The sequence below is a fragment of the Podarcis raffonei genome, chromosome 2 (genome assembly GCF_027172205.1).
Source record: "Podarcis raffonei isolate rPodRaf1 chromosome 2, rPodRaf1.pri, whole genome shotgun sequence".
In the NCBI taxonomy this organism is placed as follows: domain Eukaryota; kingdom Metazoa; phylum Chordata; class Lepidosauria; order Squamata; family Lacertidae; genus Podarcis; species Podarcis raffonei.
The window spans coordinates 51,329,818-51,356,073 of record NC_070603.1 but is presented as its reverse complement, the minus strand read 5'-3'; the positions used below and the strand labels follow the sequence as shown (position 1 = coordinate 51,356,073).

At 46.5% G+C, this 26,256-nt stretch overlaps 3 protein-coding genes across 3 annotated transcripts; 2 read left to right on the top strand and 1 right to left on the bottom strand.

The window, feature by feature from the left end:
* The first annotated feature begins 846 nt into the window (after positions 1-846).
* On the top strand, positions 847-8,307 carry GRPEL2 (GrpE like 2, mitochondrial). Its single transcript, XM_053376584.1, has 4 exons — positions 847-1,000; positions 5,179-5,335; positions 6,883-6,964; positions 7,317-8,307. The coding sequence occupies exons 1-4, from the start codon at positions 912-914 to the stop codon at positions 7,667-7,669; spliced, it is 681 nt and encodes a 226-aa protein (XP_053232559.1). The 5' UTR covers positions 847-911; the 3' UTR covers positions 7,670-8,307.
* A 3,003-nt stretch (positions 8,308-11,310) lies between these two features.
* PCYOX1L (prenylcysteine oxidase 1 like) lies at positions 11,311-18,306 on the top strand. Its single transcript, XM_053376582.1, is given in 7 exon segments — positions 11,311-11,558; positions 11,561-11,678; positions 13,362-13,568; positions 13,749-13,923; positions 14,085-14,296; positions 14,472-14,612; positions 16,741-18,306. Coding segments are annotated over 7 exon segments (1,701 nt in total). The 5' UTR covers positions 11,311-11,369; the 3' UTR covers positions 17,400-18,306.
* A 393-nt stretch (positions 18,307-18,699) lies between these two features.
* Positions 18,700-24,794, bottom strand: IL17B (interleukin 17B). Its single transcript, XM_053376583.1, has 3 exons — positions 23,965-24,794; positions 22,458-22,783; positions 18,700-20,451 (listed from the first exon to the last, which is right to left on the bottom strand). Exons 1-3 carry the CDS (start codon positions 23,983-23,985, stop codon positions 20,205-20,207), a joined length of 594 nt encoding a protein of 197 aa, XP_053232558.1. The 5' UTR covers positions 23,986-24,794; the 3' UTR covers positions 18,700-20,204.
* Between the last annotated feature and the right edge of the window lie 1,462 nt (positions 24,795-26,256).

Below are 26,256 nucleotides of genomic sequence, written 5' to 3'. Positions count from 1 at the left end.
TATTAACCTTGCCTTGGAAAAATCCTTGATACTTATATGGTGTGGGGAACTGAGGACAAATTCTGCAAGCAGTCATGATGTTTGAGAGACTTATGCTTCAACACTGGAAGGACAAAGACCCGCCATCTAGTACTCAGTGGTCTGTGAAGATCTTGCAGCCCTTTCTACATCACTCTTTTTTCAATTCCCATTTGAACAGCCTAGATTAATCTACACATCTGAGTGAAGAGTAACAGAATATTCATGTTAATGTCAGCTGCCAGTGCTTCTTTTTTAAAAAAAAGTTTAAGGTCTAAGCAGCATATAAATTTGGTTAAGTAAATTGTTTCCTTTTGCTAATTTGCAAATAAAACTTTTAAAAAATATAAAATATAAAGAATTGCAGCCTGGAGAATTAGAAGATGCTCAACTAGATTTGAAACAATGTTGACAGAGTATGAGTTGCTTTCAGCCGATACTGAGGGGATGCAGGTTTCCTGTGTTCGTTTTCTGGTAGCTCACTGGATACACAGGCACAGAAATAAATAAATCTCCAGGCTGGGAGATGCCAAACGGCTTGTCACAGCAGAGAAGGCGCCTTGCGCGTAGAGATGCAACAGCCAAGCGCCCTTCTTATACAGGCGTGACCCCGGCAACTCCTCTCGCTCACTGGTTCCGTGGGCAAGATTCCTGCATGGCAGAGGGTTGGGCTAGATGACCCTCCGCATTCCTCCCAACTGTATGATTCTTTGATTCTGAAAGGCGGGGCCCTTTTTCGCTGCAAGGAGGGCGGGCGGCGGGAGTGAGTGGGAGGTCGCGGTGCCTGACGGGAGTTGTAGTCGCCGCCGCCGCCGCCGCCGCCCTTGTCTCCTCCCACCGTCGGCGCCTGGCGGTCCAGTGTCGGCCACGCTTCGTCGGTCGGCGGGGCAGCTATGGCAGCAGCAGGCAGGTCGGCGCGGGCGGCGGGGCGCTGCTTCAGCCCCCTGCTCCAGTTTGGCCACCATCACTTGCGCTACGACAGGTACGGGGGGCGGGTGGGGGGCTGGCTGAAATGGGCTCCTTTCCAATCCTCCTCCTTCCTCAGTCGAGCTGTCGCTCTCTTTCCCCCGTGGGTGGCGGGCAATGGCGAGCCCCTGCACAGGCCGCCGAGGATTGGATCCTCTCCTTTTTCTGGCTCTTCCCCCACTTGCACCGGGGCGGCGCTCTTTTTTGGCGGGGCTGGGGAGGTTCTGCTGCATTTTGCTTTAGATCAGTGGTTCCCAACCTTTTTTTTTTGGCCATGCCCCAACTAAGCATCTCTAAAATCCTGATGCCACTCCCCTTGAGACATATAATTCTTATTGTTCAAAAAGTGAACTATTTACGTTGAGGAAGCCTAAAAGGCCATTAACTGTTAACAACTCATTCTCGAATTTCCCCCCTTAAAAATCAAAGTGCCCCTCTGTGGGGCGTGTGCCCCACGTTGGGAACCACGGTTTTAGATCCTCTCCTCTTTATGCCGCCCCCTTCATGCAGCTCTTGGGAATTTGCGATGTCTCTCCCAGATTCCCACCCTGGAGGTGTTTTAGCACTCAGAAGGTGCCACAGCACCCAGGCGCTCGAAATGGGCACTCGTGGTGCTTTTTATGTAGTATTTTTAGATCAGTGTGTCTCTGAGGATTGCACCCAATTTTGTGCCTTTTTCTCTGTGTCTCTCTTTCTCTCCTCCAGTGAAGGGAGAATGAAGGCATCCTGGTGGAGTTTCCTTTCTGTGCAGCTGATAAGAGAGATACTGAGATACTCTCAGTTACTGAGATGATAAGAAAGCCCTGTGGGGTCGGGCCAAAGGTCGATTTAGTTCAGCGTCCTGTTTCAAACAGGAGATGCCAGGGGTTCCCAAACTGTGGCCTGCAAACCACTTCATTCAGGTGGTCTGCAGCTTGTCTGTGAAAATACAGTCAGAAGTCATACAGCACCTAGCATGTTACAATTGCTATAACAGGTGGAGGAATTGTAAAGTGGGTCTCCAAGCCCCTCAGCAATTTTCAAGTGATCTGTGGGGGTAAAGGTTTGGGAACCACTGGACTAGATATTTCCAGGATGCCACAAGAAAAAAATCATTAGACTTTTTTCTTTTTGACCCTAAGCAACTAGCTTGTTTGCCTTGTAGTCCTCTTTTAAAGGTCCTGGAGTCTGGCTGTCTGGCAGACTGGTACCTGCATTTTGAATATTTTATTAATGCTTTAATTTTTATTGTTTGTTTTAATATTGTATAGAAGTTTGGAATGTCTATGTATGTTGCCTTGGAATCCCTTGGATGAAGACATGGGTTAGACATTTTCAAAGGAGGTCATAGTTTGCAGTGGGGATAAGGGGGCGTGGAGTGGGCGGAAGATGCTGGACTTCACTGACTCAAGAGTAAGATGCAATCCGAGTAGCATGAGGATTTCATATCTATAGTTGATGCTTGGTTTGTTAGCTATTCATAGCCCAGAACATGTACACACACACACACCATCTAAGGAAGTGATCTCATAGTAAATTCCATAGCTAAACTTTGTAGTTTCTGCAGAACTTTGTAGAGCAGTACCTCCAGGGATGAATAACCAGCATGTGAGAGATCTGTGTCTTGTTCAAATACTGTCATCAGCTGTGTCATCAGTGCATCTGATTTTGTTGGTAACTTGGTTCTCAGTACAATTTTATAGTTTCCTGTGTGGTGTTTTTATCTCCCTATTGCACCATTCTTTCTATGGGAGTGTTCAGTGAGGCAGGTTACAACAAAGATAATTTATCAAGCATCACTGAAATGCAAATGAACAATATTTAAAAAACCCTATAAGCCACTAATATGTTGATCTGGTCTTTTTGAAACAGTAGCAGCAGACGTTCATCCTAACTAATAGCACAATGTTGAGAAAACATGTTGGAATAAAATGGTCTTCTTTGCTATCTGCCGAAAATCAGGCAGTGCTCTTCCCTTGGGGGGCCATTCTAAATACTGATGATGTTTCTGGGCAGGCCTCATTCATTTGTTGTACAACCAGTAGTGAGGGACCCCCCAGAAAGGCTTATAAAGTGGAGTAGAGTTCTTGAACAGTTCTTTGTAGGGGGAAGCAGGAACAGCTGGCACGGTGATTATGTCTAACAGTGCTGCCACTGTCACTTACAGTGGAGCCAAAGCAGTTCACCTCCTGCTGCAGCCACACAGCCCTGACCTTGCTGCTAACCTGCTCTACTCCAGGAGCAAATTGCTTACCGTTGGAGCTAGTAAAGGGTCCATGTAATGTCATCTGATGTCACCTTACTTCTGGACTGACTTCATGGGCAGCCCAATGCAGAGGATGGTACAGAACTAGTCTAGCTTGGAAGTGATTATGGCTGCAAGACGAAGGAAGGTTTTGATTCGAACGGTCTGTCCACTGAGTTTTGGCCTTCTTAACGACAGATTTGTTAACAGAACCCAGATTGTCTAGTTGAGGAGAATGGTTCATCATTCCTAAATCCGTTGTCATTCAGGCAAGTGCTTTCAGAAGCTGTTTCCTTCTTTCCTTATGCAATGTTTGTGTACACCCACAGCTAAGAGGACAAAATGTCACTCAGAGAACATATGCCCCTCAAATGCTGCAATTCTGCTGTCTAGGTAGGTCCTTTTGATCCCCTAATGTGTGTGTCACTTTTCAAAGGCAAAGACACTACCCAGCTCTTTAAAAAAATATTAATAGAATATTGGGTTTGGAGATTATTTATTTCAAGTAGCAGAGTCACACACTTGCTGCCCAACCCACCATTTCAACACGAAGTGAAACTTCCTTTCCCCACCCCTGTCCAAATCCAGCTCCATGAATCACTTCTGGGTGGGTGGGTGGGTGGAACACAGCCCCCACTCTCTTTGGGTGTGGAGTATACCTACCTTTCAGGGGTGCTAATACAGATCCCTCCCTGCTCCCTGGAATCCCTGCAAACAGTTTAACAACGGCAGCATATGTTTTCAGTTCTTCTTTGCAAGCAGCATTCACTATAAACCCCCAAACCTGGTATTCCCTCAAAACCTATGCCAAATTTTGTGTTGTTTTGTGCCACAAACTACATTTTATGCTGCTGCCCACAACTGTGTACCAGTGTATCAAATCAGAATTTGTAGTTAACACCCCAAAACACAGCACTGTTGGATCGTCTCCAAATGTAGACATCCGTCCTCTTTTCACATGTAGACATCCGTCCTCTTTTCACATGTACTTCAGATAGTAGAGTCAAACGTTAGGGCAGCAAGATTCATGCAGAGCTTGGCAACATATTAAAAATGCTGGCAAAGCATTGAGCCCTGTTGACCTAAAGAGGCAAGAGTAGAGTTTTGTTTATAACAGAAGCGTGGGACCTGCGGCCATTCAGACACTACTCTACTCCAACTCCCATAATCCTTGTTGGCTGGGGCTGATGGGAGCCCAGCTGGATCCCTCGTTTATGATTTTACAGTTTGCATATTAGCAACAGCACAGCTCTGAGTTTTCCCTTACGGGCAAAAAAACAGCTTGCATGTCTGCAAAACTGCCCCAGATGCTTTTCAGGTGAGTGCATTCAGATCAGCTGAACAATAGTGTACACAGTCAGCTATGCTATGTGGCATGTTGCCAACACCCTGAATGAGGTGATTTCAAAGAGTTTTTGTCCTGAAAAACATTCTTGCTATAACTAGCATTGATACAAAAAACCTGACCTGGGTTCCCATGCTGTTGAACACAAAGTGTAGCAAATGGCTGGTTCACCAAGCTCCCTCTGTAATCATAACCATACACATGCTGTAAATGCTAAAGGGGTGTGCATTTCTCTTCTTCTTACTTGCCAACCAGCATTTAATGTCACAGAGAAGCGGCTTTAAAAAGGGGGGCGGGGAGCAAGTTGTTCCGCTAGTCAATGACACCCAGATCAAGTTTTCCAACCTATAAGCAAAAGGCTGTTGCTTTTCAGTCTTTCTCCTTCACAGGATTGGGAGAGAGATTAATCTTTTATCTGCTGGAAGAAGGTGTGAATAAAAATTCCCGCCCAATAGCACAAGACTGAGGCCTGTGTTCCCTTGACCTGGACCACTGCTGCCTCCACCCAAGTCCCGATGGTGGGAAAACACAAAGCTGGAGCTAGCTGATACCTCACTATTTTAAACAGACACCTCTGAAAGTGTTCCTGCTTCTCTCCTCATTGTTTGTCACTGTCTTGTTTCAGAGGCTTGTCCTTTGCCTTCAGCACTGCTGCTCAGCAGAGGAGCACAGGCGATGACTGTGGTCCCGAAGACCCTCCTGATGAGCCTAGACATCTCCTGAACGAGAACAGTTTAGAGCTCAAAGCCACCAAATTGGAAGAACAAGTCCGTGTCTTAACAGTATGTATCGTCCTTAACTTGGCTGTTTGCCCTAACACTTTTTTTTAAGGTTTCAGCTTTTGTGTCTCTTAAATACCCAGTCCCAAAGTCTACAGCATTCAGTAGTCAAAAGATCAGATTAGTAGAATTAGATAGCATCCCCTGCTGCCACTCTTCCCCCGCAACCCCTGCAGCATAACTCCTTCCACTGTTGCCAGCCTCCTCCTCCTCCAGGCAGGCTAGCTGGTGGTGAAAGCAGATCAGGACAAATGTCTGTTTGTTTGGGTCCCTTCCGGCTGGTAGAGAAAAGGGAGGATGACGACAAAGGTCTACCAGCAAGATGTCAGTTCCAGGGGGCCCTGCCAGGGTGTGCAGGCCCCAGCATTTGCCTGACGGTGCTGAGAGCTGACACTAGGCCTGGTGTACAGCATTGCAGCCGTCATCGTTATGTGCACTGAATTTACTCTTAAGCATTTTATACCCAGGCTATTTATTGTGTGTCCGTTACTTTTCCAAACGTAGAGCTAGGACAATAGTTGAAACATTCCAGAACAGCAGATGCCCAGCTGGTGACATCTCTAGTGACCATCACTGCTGCCTGCATGGGCTCTTTAAAGAGGGGCCAGGCAGAAGGAACAACTCCGAACTCTTGTTTTCCACACCAGGGGAAAGCACCATTCTGTGTAGCAGTGCCTGTCCTTCCTGTCATCCACTAAATGCTCACTGTGATGGGATGTGTTTGTGCACTCACAGTCCATCAGTATTCAGTAAGCAAGGGGGAAGTCTACATGCATACCCTCCGGATAGCATGAGCAACAGTGTCTAGAGACTGTCATTAGACTTTGTCCTGTGCTCAGCATAAGGAGGGACAATGGTAGCAGACCATTTTTGCTTAGGCAAGCCTATCCAGACAAGCAGAGTGTGTGTTTAATCTGGTTCTCAGCTGATTTTAGTTATTAATTTTATAATGAATGATTTTAGAGTGTTGTTTGTGTTGTACTTTTGTATTGTTTTATTGTTGTTAGCCGCCCTGAGCCCGGCTTCGGCTGGGGAGGGCGGGATATAAATAAATTTTTTTATTATTATTATTATTAATTTTTTGAATGTTTTAAGTAGTTGCTTTTATCTGTGTTTTTACTGATAATCTTAGGGGTTTCGTCTTTTTGTACACTGCTTTGAGGTTTTATTACCGTCAAGCTGTATATACATTTTGCGAAATAAATGTAATAAATAAGGCATTGTTTATGTTAGGAGATGCTGCTGTCACATTTTCCCAATGTCTTTCTGCTACATAAGTATGCATGCATGTACATCTGCTGTAGCTATTCCTTGCCATTGTTTGTTAATAGAAGAGGGTAATGAAGTGGGGTGCGGAGATCTTTAGGTCTTTTTCAATACGGCCTATTCATTTCAGCAGGAAGTCACACAAGCAGCAACTGAAGGCTGTGTCTGTCAAGCAAAGCTGTGCTCAACCCTCTTGGTCCAGGCTTGCAGCATTATAGATGGCCCATTGCCCTGTTGCTTTGGGAGATGTTCTTGTCTGACTCTGCTTCTTACTGTGTGTGCAGGAACGGTACCAAAGAGCCCTGACAGATTCTGAAAATGTTAGGCGGAGGACACAGAAGTTTGTTGAGGATGCTAAGATATTTGGTGAGTAAAAAGGGTGCTGGTATTGTGCATAGCTTGCCATAGGCTCTACCTACCACCCCATGTGCTCTGCTTTATTTGTTTATTTAAGGCATTTATATACCACCCTTCAAAATGTTTATCTCAGGGTGGTTTATGTTGCAAATAAAAGCAATGAGCAAATAACACAAACTTTAATTAAAACAGCAGTACATCTATCAGGGTTTTTTTTTAAAAAAAAAAAGGTTTGACTGTCAGTATTTGCTGGACCTTGATTCTTCTTTTATACAGAGAATGTTATAAGCACTGAGACTCTAATGCATTGTGTCTGCCCTTTGAACAGTCATCCTCACCTTTCTGATCTATGTACCTACAGGCATCCAGAGTTTCTGTAGAGACCTGGTAGAAGTGGCAGATATCTTGGAGAAGACCACCGACAGTACCACAAGTGGAGAACACGATGACCCATCTCTGACTCTCAAGAAGATTTGTGAAGGCTTGTCTCTCATAGAGTCCAAACTGCAAAGCATATTTGTGAAGCATGGCCTGCAGAAAATGAACCCCATTGGTGGCAAATATGACCCCTACGACCATGAAATAGTCTGTCACGTGCCAGCAGAGGAAATGCAGCCAGGCACTGTGGCATTAGTGACTCTGGATGGTTATAAACTTCACGGCCGCACTATTAGACATGCGCATGTAGGTGTGGCAGTAGAATCACACGAATGAGGTGGACACGTTTTATAAATACTTGAGACTTTAATGGAGTGATTTCTCTGTCCACGTGACTGTTGCTGCTATAGCATGGATTTTTATTTATTAAGCCAAATTTGTTACCTGCTGGCCTCTCAGGATGGGTTGCAATGGCCTGATCTTCACTTCCAAGACGTACAGCTAATTTAATATTACTTGTTCTGTGTCATAAATGGTGTTTGTTGTCCCCCCCCCCAGCTGTTTCTCAGTCAGAGGTAGTGCTGTGACTTTTCTGGTTTTCCATTAAATTCTATTGTGGGTTTTGAGGGGAAGGAGGACTCCTAATAATTCCTAATAAGGGAAGGGCCATAATTCCAAGAAGGGAAGGGAAGTAGCTCAGTTGTAGACCAATGTTGTATGCAGAAGGTACCATTTTGGTCCCTGGCATCTCAAGGCAATATTCAAAATATCTGAGACCAGTCAGGGTAGACAAAGGGGTAGTCCTCCAGGATGCTGTGGAATACAGCTCCCATCAGCCCCAGACAGCATGAGTAATGATCAGGGATGATGGGAGCTGTAGTCCAGAAGGTTGACTACCCATGGTGTAGATAATACTGACCAGTGGTCTGACTTGGTATAAGTGATTAAATTAGAACTTTCTGTGTTCTTACAAATGCACTCTGCTTTCCTTGAATTTTGGTTCAGCTGCTGCAACCTCTGCTTTTCTATATGTAAAGTGGGAATATGATACTTGCCTACCTCCCAGAAATGCTACAATTATTTCTCAGCCGTAAAGCGTTTTCAAAACGAGTGATGAGCAGTGTGAAGGGGCTTTGATACCCAGCAGAAGTGTGTCTGGAGGTGTTAATTTGTAAATTCTTTCTGCGGTTGGAGATCTTCCTCAGGTTACTTGACTATTTTAACCCTGTGAAATCTCCACTGTGGTGTGTATAGGGATACGAATGAGTCCTTTCTCATTGCCATTTAAAATACTGGACAAAATGGGCCAGTAGCTCAGGGCCAGTAGCTCAACAGTTTAAGGAAACAAAATAGACTTTTAGTGAAGATTCAGGTTTATTGGCCATAAATTCTCCCTCAAATTATGTACCACAGTTTTCAAGCACAATTTGCTATGTTATCGATGCTGGAAGAGATGGAATGGTCTTGTACTCCAAAAGGAAAGTATAGTCTTTCGAGTTTGAGCTCACAAGTAATTGCTATGCAAATGGCACTGTGAAAAATCTGAATTCAGAGACTACTAGATTAGATATCAAAATATACGATTTGTTTTTCATTTAGTATTTTTTAAAAGTGTCTAAGCAAAGTGTACTTCAGCTAATTTCAGTAAAAACAGCAAGAAAATTATCAGATCAGAGTTTCAGCCGAAGTTATGAGGTGACTTCCAGCTAGAGAATAAATTGGTATCGTTCTGTAAACAAGTGGATGCTTGGTTCTGATCAGTTTTTGTGTGACAGGTAAGCTAAACATGCAAGCGTGAAAAATCCTAACTCTGTTTGAGAGATGATTGAGGTAACCCAACATCTTGGCTTCATTCGGAATCCTAGGTGAAAGTTCAAAGAAATGAATCTCAGTGAGGGTGGCCTTATTTCAGACTCACACCCACTTTTTCAGAGGAATTTTGTCCTGTCTTGCTATCTTGTCTAAGTTTGGTTAGAATTCATTAGCTGAACGTTCCAGACTCTTCTGGCTCCCATGTTATTTGTATTAGCTTTGTCTGTACTGTCCAGAAAGAGATCTCTTGACTCTGAAATTATAAAAATGAAAGATTCAAGTTGGTATTTATTTCAAGGATTTCCTCCCTACCATATACATTCTTGTGTTAGTCAGAAAGAACTGGTGTTTTATATGATCATATTCAGCAGTGGACTTTGGGCTCTCAGATTTCAGCGGCAACACTAAAATTCAGTGCCCCCTCCCACTACTTGCGCTTGATTCTACAGCATTGTTGTGGCGCCCCCTGCAGGGCGGCACCCAATTCGGCCAAACCAGGCACGCTACCCTAAAACCACCTCTGGCATATTCTCAGGCAGATGTACATGAACTGAATTAATCCACAAAGGGTTATCTGCAGCACCAAATTGGGGGGGGGGGGACTTTGGGCTACATGTGAATGATCCTTAGAGCAATATAAGAGATTGTTAGAGCACATTTCTAATTTAAAATAGATTTAAGAATTGTATTTTTTTTCCCCAAGGCAAAAGAACAAAATATTTTTCCAGCACAGTCATGCATGTTTGCTCAGAAGTTCTATAGGAAATAAGATTTAAATTGCATCTTGAACTGCAGCCCTGTGAACGATTATCCTGAGCAAGACCTGCTGAGTACAATGGGCTTGTTTCCAAGAAAACACAGATTACAGCGTTTGTCTTCCAGTTGTTGAATTGCTCAAAAAAGCGTCCAGCTATTTATGTGTACAATACAAATCCATACAGTTGAATGCTGCATTTATTAAACCAGAAGTTTTTGCTTTTGCTGGGTAAGGAAGACAACTCAAGTTGTTCAGAACATAACAATGTATTGAAATCACTCTGCACCATATTCTTACAAATAAAAGTTACCTTTACAAGACTGAAACATGTGGTATTGACTTTGAATGCCTCCTAAAGAGGATGTGCCCAGTCAGAAATTTAGAAATGTTTTATTTCTTGCCATTTTGAAATCAGCCAGAATCTTGGAAAAAATGTAATTTAATTGTGTTTGTTTCGATTTAGCACACATGCTAGAGTGGTTATATTCTTCAGGCACCATGGCAACAGCCACTATCCAATGTTTAATTTCTTCAGTATTAAATAAAATAGCACTCTAGCCTAAAATGCACTCTGGTTAAATGCTTTGGATTATTATTAGCTCTTTGCAGGGATTCCCACTGGGCGATGTTAATGTTGTCAGCATTCATGTCACGTTTTCAGACACCTGAGTTGGTGTGCCAAAGGTCCAGGTGCCTGAAGCCAGCTCTCGTTGCTTCGCCATCAGGTTAACTGCGCCAGCAGCATGTGCTGAACTCGGCAGGCAGTGCTTTTTACACCTGCAACCCAAATGTCGAAACCCCATATTTATTCAGTGATGCCTGCACGGGAAGCTTCGAAGTGGATGTTTACACCCAAGACAGGGCTGGCAAAAATGGCACCTCGGTGGCCCACCCCTCTTAAAGCTCCAGTAGATGCAAAGATGGAGGCAGGCAGCAGAGTGGGGCCCTTCCCCTTGCAAGCTGAGTTCCAAAGAAGCAGCACGTCTTCCTAGGAAAGGCGCGGATCCACGGCCGACCACAAAAGGCGTAAAGAGCTTCTGCTTGCGGCTGCACAGTTCCCAGTTTTAAGCTTCGAAAAACAGCAAGTGATGAATGGTAATTAAGAAGCGGGGAAGCCGCATGGCAAACGAAGAACGGGGGGAAGGGAATCGGAGCAAGACTCCGAGCTGAAAGCATCGCGTTTAAGCATTTGCGCGCTTCGCGAAGCAAGCCTAACGCGGGCCATTGCGCGCTGCAAGCAAAGGGAAGCCGCGGTCCTCCAGGTGCGCTTCGCCTTCAACTCCCGTCAGCCCTTTCATTTCATGACCGGCGGCCGGGGATGACGGGAGTTGTAGTCCGAAAGCCTGGCTGGCGGCGGGTTCCCTGTTCGAGGTTGCATCCTGGGCTCAGAAGGGGCGTCTCTTGAAGGAGGCCGCCTCTCGCCCCTTGCACTCCACGAAGAAGGCGGCGCTGCGAGAGGCGCAGCCAATGCCGAAGCCAAGCCCTTGCTCCCTCCTCGCTCCTTCGGGAAGCGCTGCTGGCGAGTGGACGGAGGCGAGAGGCTGCCCCGCAGCCGAGAAGCCGTCGGGCAGGCGAGCGAGCCGGAGCTCGGCTGCGCGGAGATGTAAACTGCGCACGTCGCGCTTTGCGTTCCCGCCTCCCGCGCCGCCGCCGCCGCTGCCAACATGATGGCAGCCTCGCATCGGCTGCTTTTGTTGCTCACCGTGGTAGCTGTAGGGGTGATGCGGAGGGATCCCCCCATCGCTGCGGCAGGGGATGCTCCGCCCGGCAAAATAGGTAGGCGCTGCTGTCGAAATCACGGGCGCGCAAGCACGGGGCGCCTGGGTTTTTACGCATCTAAGCGAGGCCTCCTGGGCGGCGGGATCGGAGCGCTTCTGCCGTCCGTCCGGTGTGAGGTTGTCGACGGGCGTGTGAGGGAAGACAAGTGTTTAAGATACGGAACAAATAATCCCGAGGATGAGGCTGCACGGACCTGTCAGGGCATGCAGGAGGCTAGGGCTGAATAATTGGCATTAAGGATGCTTCTGTAGTGGCGAAATCGGAAGCTGCCTTCTACTGAACCAGACTGTTGGTCCATTTAGCTCAGGCTTGTCTGCACTGATTGGCAGCAGCTCTTCAGGCTTCCAGACAAGGACAGCTCCCAGCCCTACCTGGATAATGCCAGGGATTGAACCTGCTCCGCCCCTGAGTGATGGCCCTTTCCCCTTAAGCACAGGCCGTGTTTGCCTGCTAGTCACACATTCTCCAGTATGACATTTGTCCCAGGATTTGTCATTATTGCAGCCACCATAACAAAGGCACACAAAGCCTTTGCTGACAAGAATAAGATGGCAAGTTGCTCAGGGGTAGCCAGAGGATGTTGGACTTCGAGAGGCATGTGGAGCTGATTTACACAGTAGTTCTTTCCTTAGCCACTCATCACCCCTGACTTCTGTACTTGAGTGAGCTTAGATAATGGGAAAGGGGGCTTCAGCTAAATATTAGGAAGGATCTCCTGGTGGTAGGGGCTGTTTGCCAGTGGAATAGAGCAGAACAGGAAGCATTGGAAAGTGGTGGCCTTTCCTTCAGTAGAAGTCTTTAAGCAAAGGCTGGCTGGCCATGTATAAGGAATGCTGTGGCAGCAGGTTTCCTGCATGGACCAGGGCTTGGGCAAGATGTTTTATCGCTTTATTATTATAATTAATATTCTGTTGGGAGCCACACAGAGTGGCTGGGGAAACCCAGCCAGATGGGTGAGGTATAAATTATTATTATTATTATTATTATTATTATTATTATTATTATTATTCCCTTGAGGTACCTTAACTCTGTAGCTGGGGAATGTGTACCTGACCACTTTGATGAAGATTTCCTGTACTTAATGAGCACAAGATCATCAGAGCATTTGTTGGTCTTTAAGATGCCACAGGATTCAGGTCACTTTGCTAGATGCTTCCAGGGCTACCATTTTGGAACCAATCAAAATCTTAAAATCATTCACGGTGGGCTTTTTCTTGCTCTGTAGGTTTTTTTTATTAAAAGAAAATACTACTACGTTTTTTGAGCATATGCAGACAGCAGCAACTTGCCATGTAAAGTAATTGATGTGATATTTGGCATAAAGCTGCAGCTTGGTACACACATCTGTCACTCACTTACACACACACACACACACACACACAGTTAACCATGTTGAGAGATTCAGATGAAAGCTTGCTGTGGCCTTCTGCAGAACTTTCCTTGCTTCATAGCAACAGTTTTCATTTGGCGAAGAACATGGGTAAAATATCAGGCCAAATGACTGGGTTGGAAAACCTTCCTCTTCATTGTGTGGCATCCTCCCTGCCAGACAAAGGATTGTTTAAGGGTCTGTGTGTAAGATGAGCAACCTGCTGGTCCTTTGGGGAGTGGGATGGGTGGTAGAAGGTGGCCATGCATCTGCTCTGCCTTATCCTCGACCCTCTGCTTTTGCCTTGGCAGCTGTAGTGGGAGCTGGGATTGGCGGCTCTTCCGTGGCCCACTTCCTGCAGCAGCACTTTGGGCCACAGGTGCAACTGGATGTGTATGAAAAGGACACCGTTGGGGGCCGCCTGGCCACGGTCACTGTCAACAAACAGCAGTATGAAATCGGTGGTGCCTCCATTCATTCCCTCAACCTACACATGCAGGACTTTGTTAAGCTGCTGGGTGAGTGTGGGTACAATCATCACACTGGAAACAATTGCATTCAGGCCAAGTTTCGTAGCCCGTACAAAATTTGCAAAACAGTATTATAAAAGCAGAAGACTGCATTGCCTACTCTCCCAGGCTCATGAAGGAGGACAGAAAGTAACCTTACTCTTCTACCTCATTGTCCCCTTATCCTAGGGCTGAAGCACCGTCGAGAATTGGCTGGGAAGAGCGCCATCTTTAGCGGGGAGCAGTTTGCCCTAGAGGAGACAGACTGGTACCTGCTGAACCTCTTCCGACTCTGGTGGCACTACGGCATGAGCTTCCTGCGCCTACAGATGTGGGTGGAGGAGGTAATGGAGAAGTTCATGAGGTATGTGACGGAGGTGGTGGAACCTCTGGAGAGGGAAAGAGGGTGGTCTTCCTTCTCCTTTAAGCCCAGAAAGTCTCCAGCTAGGCTGAAGAGATGCACTGAACTTCCTTTAGATCTCCTGGCTGCTCCAGATTTGTCTCCTCCTTTTTTGTGTCCTGCAGGATCTACAAATACCAGGCCCATGGCTATGCGTTTTCTCGCCTTGAGGAGCTCCTGCATTCGCTGGGTGGGGACACGTTTGTCAACATGACACAGCGCTCTGTGGCAGAGTCCCTGCTGGAGGTGGGCATCACACAGCGCTTCATTGATGAGGTCATTGTGGCCATTCTCCGTGCCAGCTATGGCCAGTCAGTACTGGTGCCTGCGTTTGCAGGTGAGTGCCACCTTTTGCTATCTTGCTGCAGACCAACCAAGCAAGGCCAAAGGTGTCTCTTTCCAGTGGAGCACTGACTGATCTCAATACACCGGGGCATGTTGCCAGAGGGAATTGTGTCTTCATTACTTTATTATTATTCTGACACCTAACCCCTCTGTATTTCTATCTTCAGGGGCCATGTCCCTAGCAGGGGCACAGGGCAACATGTGGTCTGTGGAAGGTGGCAACAACCTGGTGTGTTCAGGCTTGCTGAAGCTGACGAAAGCCAACATAATTGAGGCCACTGTGACAGCAATTTCTCTGCACAACTCAGGTAAGCTGCTCAGAGCTGAAAGAGAACCAGGATATCTTGGGAAACAGGACTGGGCACTACCTTTGCTTGAGACCTTGAAGATCAAGTCAGCTAGATCAGGGGTCACCAACCTGGTGCCCTCCAGATGTTGCTGGAGCATAACTCCCATCATCACTGACCATTGGCCATGCTGGCTGGACATGAACAGGGTTTGGCAAACAATGATGAGAAGGAGACCAGCTCAGATCTCCTAAGGAACTAAAACAGGGATCATCAGACCTTGGGGGGGGGGGGCAGACTATATTTTTTTTGGCGGGGGAATGAATTCCTATGCCCCACAAATAACCCAGAGATGCATTTTAAATAAAAGGGCATATTCTACTCATGTAAAAACATGCTGATTCCTAGACCTTCCATGGGCCAGATTTAGAAGGCGACTGGGCCAGATCTGGGCCCCGGGCCTTAGTTTGCCTACCCATGAACTAAAACTTTCCAATTCAGTTGAACTTCTCTTAAGAGACCTTATTATGGACAGCAGCTGGTATACCACCAATGGCCTTGCATGGCAGGGGCGAAGTTGAGGGATCACTTTAACTTTACATTTCCTTACTTGCGTCTTGAAAATGCTTGCAAAGAAGGAGCCAGAACATGCCTGCGGACAAGAATCTGCAGGAAGTGGGTCTTGGGACCTTCTTTGCTATTCACTTGTCTCAGCGCCTTTCCAGATGATCAGTTGGTTGCACAAGAAATTATAAACAATGCATATTTACTGCACAGACTCTGAATTTCTCCATTGTTCTGTTGTAGGGACGTCATGTTTTCTGAGCACTAAAAAGTACAATATTTTATACTTGGGAAAATCCAGTGTTCTCTCTCGGTTGTGCATTCATTACCGTTGTGATTACTTTATGTAGATGTGACCAGACAGGTGTGACAAGTTGAATTCTTTTGTGATGCAGTCAGTGAGGAGCAACAAAACTCTCTCCTTATGTACCTGGATCATTTAGTATTGGATCATTTTTTTAAAAAAAAATTGAAAAAATTCTTAAGAGACTATGTTTTCTTCACAGTAGGAATCTTTATCAAAAGGTATTTCTCTTTAAGCACTTACAATAGGCTAACTCCCACCCTTTTCATATTCCTCATCCCTTCCTATATTTCATTATTTTTGTTAATTATATAGGCAGTAGATAATATCCAGCATTAGCCATACTCAGAGAATATCCATTGACATCAGTGGACAAGTTGTTTAAATCCATTGACATCAATGGGTATACTCTTGAGTGTGACATAGTTGGCCTTAGCCCAATAGAGCTTGCTGAAACACATCATTGTTATATTAATTTTATTTATTAAATTTGAATGCTGCCGTATATCCATAAATCTCAGGATAGTTCGCAACATAAAATTACAGTATGAAAAACACAATTGTTCTGCTGCTGCTGCATTCACATGCTTTCATTTTATGCCACTGTGAACCTTACAGTCTCATGCTTGCTATCTCACAAGCTGTTGAGTACCTCCAGATGCTGCTTGACTACAAACTCCTATGATCCTTAACCATTGGCCATGCTGGCTGGGGCTGATGGGAATTGGAGTCCCACAACATCTGGAGAGCTACCACCTTGGCCACCCCTTCCTGCAGCTTATCAGCCAGATCTGGTGTACCTCATAGTTAACAGTGCTCCTTTTGATGGTGTACCCAAGGCTGAGACATCTGTAGACGTACACATCCTCACTTTCATATGCTCCAATATTTTGGTCTTGCCTAGTATCACTTGCATCTATGCACACATAAGGTGAGAAGATTCCCCACCTGCTTACTAGTGGACAGTCAGAAATATAGTCACTCTTTACTCTTATATCTGTCACTTGTGCAAAATGTATATCGGCTCTATGTGTCTGGTCTAGCTCACCAGGCAGGGTCTGGAAGCTGAAACCAGCAACAACAAGAAAATAATAAAAAACAGAGGGGAAGGGGTTAACTAAGGAACATGGAGAACCACAGAGCCTTGGCAGATTGTTGAAGAAGCTTTCCAACTTCTAGGTCTTACCCATTCAGCTCCTTAAAACCTTCAGCAGGATGTGAGGGTAGTTATTGTGTATTTGAGTTGCTGTTTTGAGCTCTCTCTCTCTCCACTCTTTCCAGAAGGAAAAACCTTCTACCAGGTGCATTATGAGGACGAGGAAGGCCAAGGCTCTAGCTTCTATGACATCGTGGTCATTGCTGCTCCACTGCATAATAACAAGAGCAACATCAGCTTCCAGAACTTTGACCCTCCCATTGCTGAGTTCCCAGGGACCTTCCACACCACGGTCACTTCTGTCATCCATGGCTACCTCAATTCCTCTTATTTTGGCTTCCCAGACCCAAAGCTCTTCCCTTTTGCCAGCATCCTCACCACAGATGCTCCTGTCCTCTTCTTCAGTTCCATGGACAACATTTGCCCCGTCAACATATCCAGTACCTTCAGGCGGAAGCAGCCCCAAGAGGCAGCCATATGGCGAGTCCACTCCCAGCACCCCTTGGAGAAGCAAGAGCTGAAGACTCTGTTCCGTTCCTACTACTCTGTCCAGGTAACGGAATGGCAGGCCTATCCTGACTATGGGTCTTCCAAGAGCCTACCGCCCATTGTCCTCCACGATAACCTCTACTACCTCAACAGCATGGAGTGGGCAGCCAGCTCGATGGAAATGGCTGCTGTGGCAGCCAAAAATGTGGCCCTCTTAGCCTACAACTTCTGGAATCGTGACCTAGAGAAAATAGACCAGAAGGACCTGATGCACAAAGTGAAGACCGAGCTGTGACTTTATAGCAGTTGCTGCTAGAGAAGACTTTCCAGGAAACTCTCCTTTAGTGCATGCAGGGTGGGAATTGGGGTAGGGGTGGGGGGTATTGAAGGATTACACTGGAGGTTTAGCAAGGAGAGAAACAGAAGACTTGGCATACATCCCCATGCATCTATTGTCTACAATAAGTGCATCCCCCTTCCTGCTATGTTTCGGAGAGTCTGTGAGTCAATATCTACATGTGCCCAGCTAGTAAGGCTTCCTCTTGAGATAACCTTGGAAGGGACCTGAGCTGGTTAATGGGGAGCATCGTATACTGATTCCAGCCTTGATGGGCTGGTTTTCTGCTTCAGGCTAAGTGCTCCTTACCTGCTGTCCCATATCCATGCACTGCCGCTGTCCATGACTGTTCAGGGCAAAACTAAACCCTGTCCTAGGATGGATGGATTGCCTCCTAAGCCTCTGCAGTCCTGGCCCCCGAGTTCATTTGTGTTGGCCTTTCTCTTTATGCATAGGCCTCTATACTCAAGGGAACAGGCAGAGCGCTGTCTCTGATGTGACGCCTTTTTGTGTCTGTGTGTGTGTCTGCTTTGCCATCCAAAACAATGTTGTTCCTTTTGCTTTGTTGCCAAGCTTCATGAACTTGCCTCTAATTGTAGTCAGCTAGAGAGCCCTGAGATGGGTCTCCTGGTATTGGCTACAGCTCAGGTTCTAACACCCTTTTGACTGCCTATACATATGTGAAACTGCATAAACCACTGCCCTGATTGCCTCAAATCCTTGCAGCTAATGGCTGATGTTGCCTTGCCCTGTGTATGATTGGGGGGGAGGGGAAGGGTATAATCCCCCTAATGGCAAAAAAAAAAAGATGGTTTCCATTGTTTCCAAAACAGAAGGAATTGCTGTATAAACACCTGGAACCTTTCCTGATTTGGTACTGTATGCTGTCTCCTTGAGCTGGTTCTGTAGCTCCTGAAATGGTGGCTAATGTACTCCTTGCCGTGCTGCTGATCTAGAGCCCTGCTCACCCCCCAAATTCCTTTCTGTGGTCAAGGGATAGCTTGCTGAGTTGTCAAGAGCAAAGCTTCCTCTTGAGCAAAATTACCAGCCAGTGAGTTCTGCCATTTCCCAGAAAGGGCAAGGCTACTAGGAGCTGATATCATTCTCTAATCAAGTTCTGCAGAGCTGAGCGCCTGCATGGGGCTGCTCTGTGAAATGCTGGGAAACTCGAGCGAACTGAAAGGAAAGCTACCCATTGTTTTCTCCCCAGTGCTTCAGCATTCTGGCACTAAGGCAGCCCCTGCATAGATTCAGCCTTAGCATGTGGCTCCCTCTCTCTTGCACTGTTTTGCTTAAGGGTCTTGCCTTCCACAAGCCAGAACTGTCTCCACCGCCACCCTTCCTAATCCTGGACTTCTTAGCCTGTGATACTGCCTTGCACAAACGCAGACCACTGGCCCATCAAAGCCAGCCTTGCCTGTGTTCACTGACTGCACTTTCCCAAAAGTCTCGGACAGGGATCTTTTGGCAGCTTTGCTGCCTGAGAACCATTTTAACGGAGCTGCCTGTGGTTAAACCTGGCACCTTTGAGCATACAAAAAAAATCCTGGGTTCTCATCAGCGAGCTGTGGCTCTGCACCAAGGGATGCTGCTTCTGATATGTGCAGAAGGGTTGCAGGTTCCCAAAACGGCCATGGTCCTTGTCTCTAGGGTGTCACAAATAATGGGTTGCCTCAGGACCTCTTGCTGCCTCCTGAGTCTAGTCTTTGGCACATGTGCCAAAGCCGCAGTGTTTGTTCCCTGACCAAGCATTTTGCTGATACCTAGGCCCTGTGAACAGGGCTGCCAGCACACGACTCTGAGAACTGCTTGGTATTAAGATAAGACATCTCCTTGTTAGTTTTGTGTGAGGCGTGCAAGAGCCTGCCAAGTAGCCTTGAAAGGCCTCTCCTTCTCCACCAAGCACAGCAAGTACAGACTCTCCTGCTCCCACACAGAAGGCAGCAGGGCACTGTCAAAAGAACAGTGGCCTAGCTTTGGGCCTTCAGCTGACACAGAAGATGTGTCCTATCAAAGCCTCCATTTTGGTAGTGCAACCCAGTAGGGAGGAGGACATGGAAGGGCCTCTTTGCATGGTGACGTCATCCTGGCCTAAGCCCTGAACAACTCCAGCAGATGGGCTGCAGCGTCAGCTTGCAAACTGAGCAGCCGTCAAGCCAGTGCTAAAGGGCTTTGAGCCCCAGATGGAGGGCAAGATGGTTGAAGCCGCTGCACCTTCGCTGGATCTCCTTCCTTCCTCCTCCGCAGCAGCAGCAGCCACACAGCAGCTTCCCTTTCTGCTGAAATCCTGATTGAGCAGGCGTGCCTGGCAAAGAGTAAAAACTGGCACCAGTGACTGTAGATTCAGAGCTATTAGGGTGAAATGAAGCAATTTGCTCTGGATCCGGGTTGGATACAGTTAATTACCATTTGTGCAACACAGAAAGCACTCAAAGTTGTGGGTTTGATCCCCATTCGGGTCAGCTGCATTCCTGCATTGCAGAGAGTTGGACCAGATGATCCTCAAGGTCCGTTCCAGCTCTACGATTCTAATTTCTTGCTGTGTGCATGTTGTGCTGTCAACTTCTCTGTGGGTTATGGGAGAGAAGGAGTCCAACGAAAGCAGCTTTGGCCTCTGGAAGCACATGGACCTTCCCTCATCTTGGCAGGAGAAAAAGCACGTTCTGGGAGAACGGAAGGGGAAGATGAGGCTAGGAAGACGGGAGCGCTACTAACCCTTAGGGGACCCGAAGCAGGAATAGCAGCTCTGCTCTCCGGGGGTTCTCAGAAGATGCAAGTGCAGCCCACAGCAATGGTCTCCATCACGATCTTATACTCCTTGCGGCACCTCTTCTTCTTCCGGCTGGGGTTGCTTGGCTCACACAGCAGTCGGCGCACTGGGATTTTGCTGTGGATGGGGATGCTGACCATGGTGCGGTCTTCCTGCATGGTGAAGGGATTGATGCACCCAGCACACAGGCAGTGTGCCTCTGGGATGTTGGCTGGGATTCGTGCTGCGTCGTGGTTGATCCTGGAGTGGAAACGTGCTGACATCAGAACAAGCACATTCATTGGGGGGGGCAGGGGGGGGCTACTGAGGATAGGAAGGCAGGTCACATACATACCTAGCGGCGCCCCAGAATTTTGGGGTAACAACCACCATCTACCAAAGCACCTTCCAGTGCATGTGTAAGCAGTGGCGTAGCGTGGGTTGTCAGCACCCAGGGCAAGGCAAGTAATTTGCACCCCCTAACCCGTGGATTTTAGCACTCGAGTGCGAGCGCGCCCCCCCCAGATGTTGCGCCCGGTGCGGCCGGCCCCCCTGCACCCCCCACGCTACGCCACTGTGTGTAAGTTAACTCAGTGAACTTGGACATGCACTGGAAGGTGTGACAGGAGGTGACTTGCTGAATCCTCCCAGAGGGCCATAAAATGTAGGAGGACCTACTTGATAGGAGACCTCCAGTTTCTAATGGCCATACAATGGTCGGTATTCATGCCACAATAATGGTGCCTGCAGAGCAAAACATCTGTGAACAGAGAGAAATGGAAGGGGTGTCCTTGCGCCATATGAGGGGGAAAGTTCAAAGCGACACATACCTTTGAAGTGATGTTTGCAGGCATGTCCTGAGGAACACTGTGGTCTTAGGCTTGCAGAAGACCATTTAGTGCAGCCTCAGAAATAATCAGAATGCTGTGCCCCAGGGGTAGATTTCCTTAACTGCCTCTGCTGTGTTGTTTGAGCCAAGCCCCACTCTGCATAGCTTGGAAATGAGGTAGTAGAATCTGTTTCCCACCCAAAAACATACAGAGGCACACGTGATCCTAACTCCGTAATGCATGCTACTGTTTTTGAAGTCCCTGTGCCGGAGGCATATTCAGAAGAACTTGAAAGCCTTTACTGCTTCAAATGGTTCTGTCTAAATGTAGGCCTCAGACTGGTGCTACCCATTGACACAACACAGCTTTAGTCACTCCATGGAGAGGGTGGTTCATTGAGCTGGTGAAACCGGATGTCAAAGAAACAGCAGTGCATTCCTGTGCCAAAGGTCCCAGGTAACCTGATGTGGTAAACTGCATCGGTCCAAGTTGTTCCTCCTGTCATGATCAAACTACAGCCACAAGGCCCAGAAAGGAATTGATTTTATGCAGTGCTGAATCCATCAGAGTTATGTGGTCTCTGAGTGAAATGTGAGTGAAATGTCTCGGTTGAGCCCTTCAGAAAAGCAACACATTCATGCACTTTCAAGAGCACCACAAGGCGGGGATAGAGTGCCACAAAATTGGGCCAATGCTACCAAGTTTTTCTGCTACCTTGCTAGCATTTTCTTGGCTGAGTCTTAAGCTAGGGCAGTATTAAATATAGGAATTAATTAGCATATGCTAATGAGTGACATATGGGAATGCCACAACCCTTGGATAGGCCACAAAAGGGTGGGAAACGGCTGATTAGATAACATAATTGTTCTTAAACCAATTACAAATAAATCCTAGCGTGCCAGTGGCGCTCCTTGCTAGGAGGTCCAAGTGCCTCTTGACCATGCATGATGGCATCGCAAGTGTTGGAGCAGGTTGTAGCCTGCATGGGACGGGTGTGGGGGCACTTGTTGCCAACCCACTTCATTCTGTCCCCACCAGAAGGGTCTGAGTTCAAAAGAGAAGCAAATAGACACACACCCCACCACACACCAACACACAGACAAATAGCATAGAGACCAGTTATCATGCTGTGGACTCTAAGTCAGTAGTTCCCAATTAGCTAAGTTCTGGGGACCACCTGTTTTTCAAAAGCCAAGCCATGGACCCTCTACTTTTGACAGTTTTGATATCTCTGTGGTAGTTTTTGTTATATGAATGGTGCCACGGAGGGGGTCCACGGACCACCTATTGGGAACTACTGCTCTAGGCCACAGATTGGTTGAATACCACACAGAAAACAAAATGCAGCCGGGGCACAATTTTTTGCCTTGTACAGATAGGCTTGCGAAAAGACCTGTGTGGGGCAACCACAGTGCCTTGAGACCTGCTCTATCTCACCTGTAGGCCCACGGAGACAGGCTCCTCTTGTTGGACATCCAGAGCCTCAGGTTGACCTGGCACTTGCTCTCCAGGGACTCAGAGCTGTTCCTCAGCTGGCTAACCATCTCATGGATGCTCCGCTCGTAATCCTCCACAAGGGTGTAGTCTGTGGAAGCCTCTGGGTTTACTCTCAGCACCGGGTCAGGTGAGGATTCCTGAGCCTTCGGGTGCTGAACCTTGGCTTTTGCTGATCCTCTCTTCTTTCCTTTAGCTCCCTTGCTTTGCTCTTTTGTTTCTCTGGAGGCATCAAGTGTTAAGGAAAGGCAGATAGCACAGAAAACCATCTGGAGAGGAAGAAAAGAAAGCACACTGGGAACTTTTCATCATACAACTCAGGGGCACCTTCGGCTCTCCAGAGGTTACTGAACCACAACTCCCATCATCCCTAGTCATTGGCCATTTTGCTAAGACTTATGGGAGTTGTAGTTCAGCAACATTTGGGAGGGCCAGAGGTTCACTATACACTCCTTGTATAGCTAGTCACTAGCGCTTGTCTCCTTTCAAGTAATTTAGTCAAAGCTGGAAGAGGGGGGGGGGACCCCAGACTGTTAATATTTTGCCGGAGGAGTGAAATTGCCTATGAGGAAATTGAGCTTTGCATAGTTAAAGTGGATTGGCGCACTCTGTCACCCTGGTGCAGCTGCAATTATTTTGCTATTAGGAAAATGGCAAGGAGAAGCATTGAAAAGTGTGGAATAAACAAATGATTATCAGGAAGATGTATAAATGCCCACCAGCAAATCCAGACGAATGCTTGTCATAGAATAAATGCTCAATGACCAGAGTGGAAGAGCCCAGAGAGAGGATGCTCTCCCAGCAAGGTGATCTCAGTTTGCAAATTGTTCTTCAAAATCATCCTCATCAGCACTTTCAGTGCAAATTTCTCCTCATAGACACATTTTTATACGCGATCTTGCCTAATAGACATTTTGCAGAGCAATTCCCCCTAATGTAATGCATTTTTCTATTCTATTTCCAATAGAATATGCATTCCTATGGGTGTGTTACCCTATATATGCAGCTTTGCACACATAACTTGCCTGGAGAACTGCATTGCAAAATTCAGAGAAGTCTGAATTTTGTAGGATGGCTGTGTTTTGGTTTGCATATTGTCTTGGGATGTGTGGATTAAGTTGGTTCACCTTTTAACGTGCAGTGAACTGAATTTCTTCCCCATGCCTCACCATAAACGGAAGAACTTTATATGCACAAATCAACCATTGCCACGACATTCTTAACTGCTGTCCATTTTGTCCCTATCTGTGCTTCCTTCTATGGGATCCTTTCTTTATTTCCCTCTCTCTCTCTCTCTCTCTGGGAGGTCATTTTTGTCTCCTCAGTGCCAGGCCCTGAAAGCAATAGTTCACCCAGGCAAAGTTTACACTTCCCAAAGCAAACAAGCCCGACAGGCTGTTAATAAATAGAAAGTAAATAAAAAGAGGCACAAAGAAAGCCAGGCACCTACCAGTTTTGAAGCCCACTCCATGGCAGTGCGGGTGGGTGAGCGAGGACTCTGCAGATGCCCTCCCTCTGTGTTGAATGAGGAGAGTGAGTTGGGCTGGGTGCTTTTAAAAGAGAAGCAACAGCCCCTAATTGCTTCATCGCCAGGGAGGTGGGCCTGTCTGGCACCAAGAAACTTCCTCAGGGTGCCAGCTAGGTTGTTGACAGCCAGGAGGGACAGCCCTCAGTGCTGTCCTGCTACTTCCCAGCAGGCATGTAGGTTTCCCCCAGGGACAGCGCAAACCGTGGCCACAGGCTGGCTGGCTTCAAGCACCTGCTTAGAGGACTCCAGGGTGGGTAGTGAAAAGGAGCTTTCTGAAGGCAGACTTCCCCAAGGCTGGGGGTAGGCAGGTATTCTTCCATTGTAAAGACTTCCAAATTTCTCGGGCAAGAGGAACGACCATTGAATGTTGATCTTGGAAAGTGGTGAAGAGTGTTTCTCCAGGCTGAGGGAATGAGAGCAGGGCCTTCTGTGCTACCTGGGAGGCCTGGCTTTGAGTTGGTGGGTTGTTGAATGCAGGGCTTGTCCAAGGGCTGGAAGGTATAGATCCCACCCCATCACCCAAAGTCAAGCTATTAGCATAGCCAGCGTCCCGGAAGGGGACTTTGGGGCAACACAAAGGCTACTTAGGGACAAGGACAAAATGGAAAGGTTGCACTCCAGTTTAGAAACGCAGGAGCGTGTTGTGTGGTGAAAGAGCAGGAATAGAAAGTCAGCGAAGTCTCCTTTTGCTTGCTTATTTATACACTGAGCACCTGGGACAATGATTTTCCAGAGGGGCAGCTGTGTTAGTCTGCAGTGAAAACTGCGGAGAGTGCAGCTCAAAGGCTAGCAAATTCATTATGGCATTAGCTTTCGTGGACTACAGTCTATCTCATCAGATGCACGAAGTGTTACCCTGAGTTGCAAGTAAAAATGGTGAGTGGTAAAGGATTGTAAACAGTGATAACAGAAAGAAATGAAATGCAGAAAAATCTCACTACTTGCGCTTGTTTTGCATTTCATTTCTTTCTGACATCACTGTTTACTATTTCTCTCTCTCTCTCTCTCTCTCTCTCTCTCTCTCTGTGTGTGTGTGTGTGTGTAACACCCATGATGCAGGATAAGACTTCATGCATCTGATGAAGTGTATTGTGATCCATTAAAGTTTATGCCATAATAAATTGACTTGCTTTTGTTTTACTATAAAAAAGTTTCCCTTTTGCTTGCTTATTTATTAATGGAGTGCCCAAGTATATAGAATTGTTGAGGAGGGGGGAGGAATGAATAAATAGAGAAATATGTGTAAGTCTGGGCATTGGATGGACCAAGATAGAAACAAGAAATGACCAGGTTTATAGGACCCATTGCTTGACCTTGAATACAGATCTCATTTCTTTCTTTCTCCTGCTTATCAAATATTTCTCTGAGGGAGAATCACCATCCCATGAAGCCAGGCTTTAATTTATCTTACGTAGAGTACATATACCGTACATTGTCTCCATCCTTAATCTTTCTTAGGAAATGTCTAATAATTTGATTCTGCACACAAAAAGGCAACAGCAACAAAAGCCAAATAAATGCTAACATCGCCACACCTTTTCCCCCGCAACAGATTGCATTGAGGCCCTGCTGAATAATTCTGCCTTGATTTCATCAGTTAGTGTATTAGGTTATGAAGTGCGTAATCAAGCAATGTATTAAGCAAGAAAAGCCTCCTGATGAAATACAAGACCCCTCCTCCTTAAATAACTAAAATTTGTGTCTTTTTAAGAAATGCCCAAGTAAGACATTGGGATGGGTTGTGTGTATGACCACATTCCCCAGTGCTGCAGTCCGCATACCAAAAACTCCACAGGTCCCAGAGCCACAAGACACACATAGTCAAATGAAAACAAGTCATAATCTTTCACAAATGTGTTTGCTTTTTTATATAAAATAGCGAGTTATATTTGCCTACACTCACTCTCTTTTCTCTGGCGTGCACACACAGAGTTCTTCTATCTCTCACACAAGCTAGGCAGCCTTATAGCAACCTGACCAAAAAGTTTATTTGCTTTCTAAGCTCAGCTTAAATTATACCTAAGGGATTGATTTAACATTTGAATGCTGTAGAATAACTTGAAATGATCCAACGGTGACTTGCAATTCTTGTTCCTCTCCTTTTTGCCTCCATTTCTGCTTTGACATCAGTGGAAGGAAAAGAAACCCATTTTAACTGTTTATATATGGTGGATGAGTTAGCTTCACCAGCCTGGAGCCATCCAGATGTTTTAG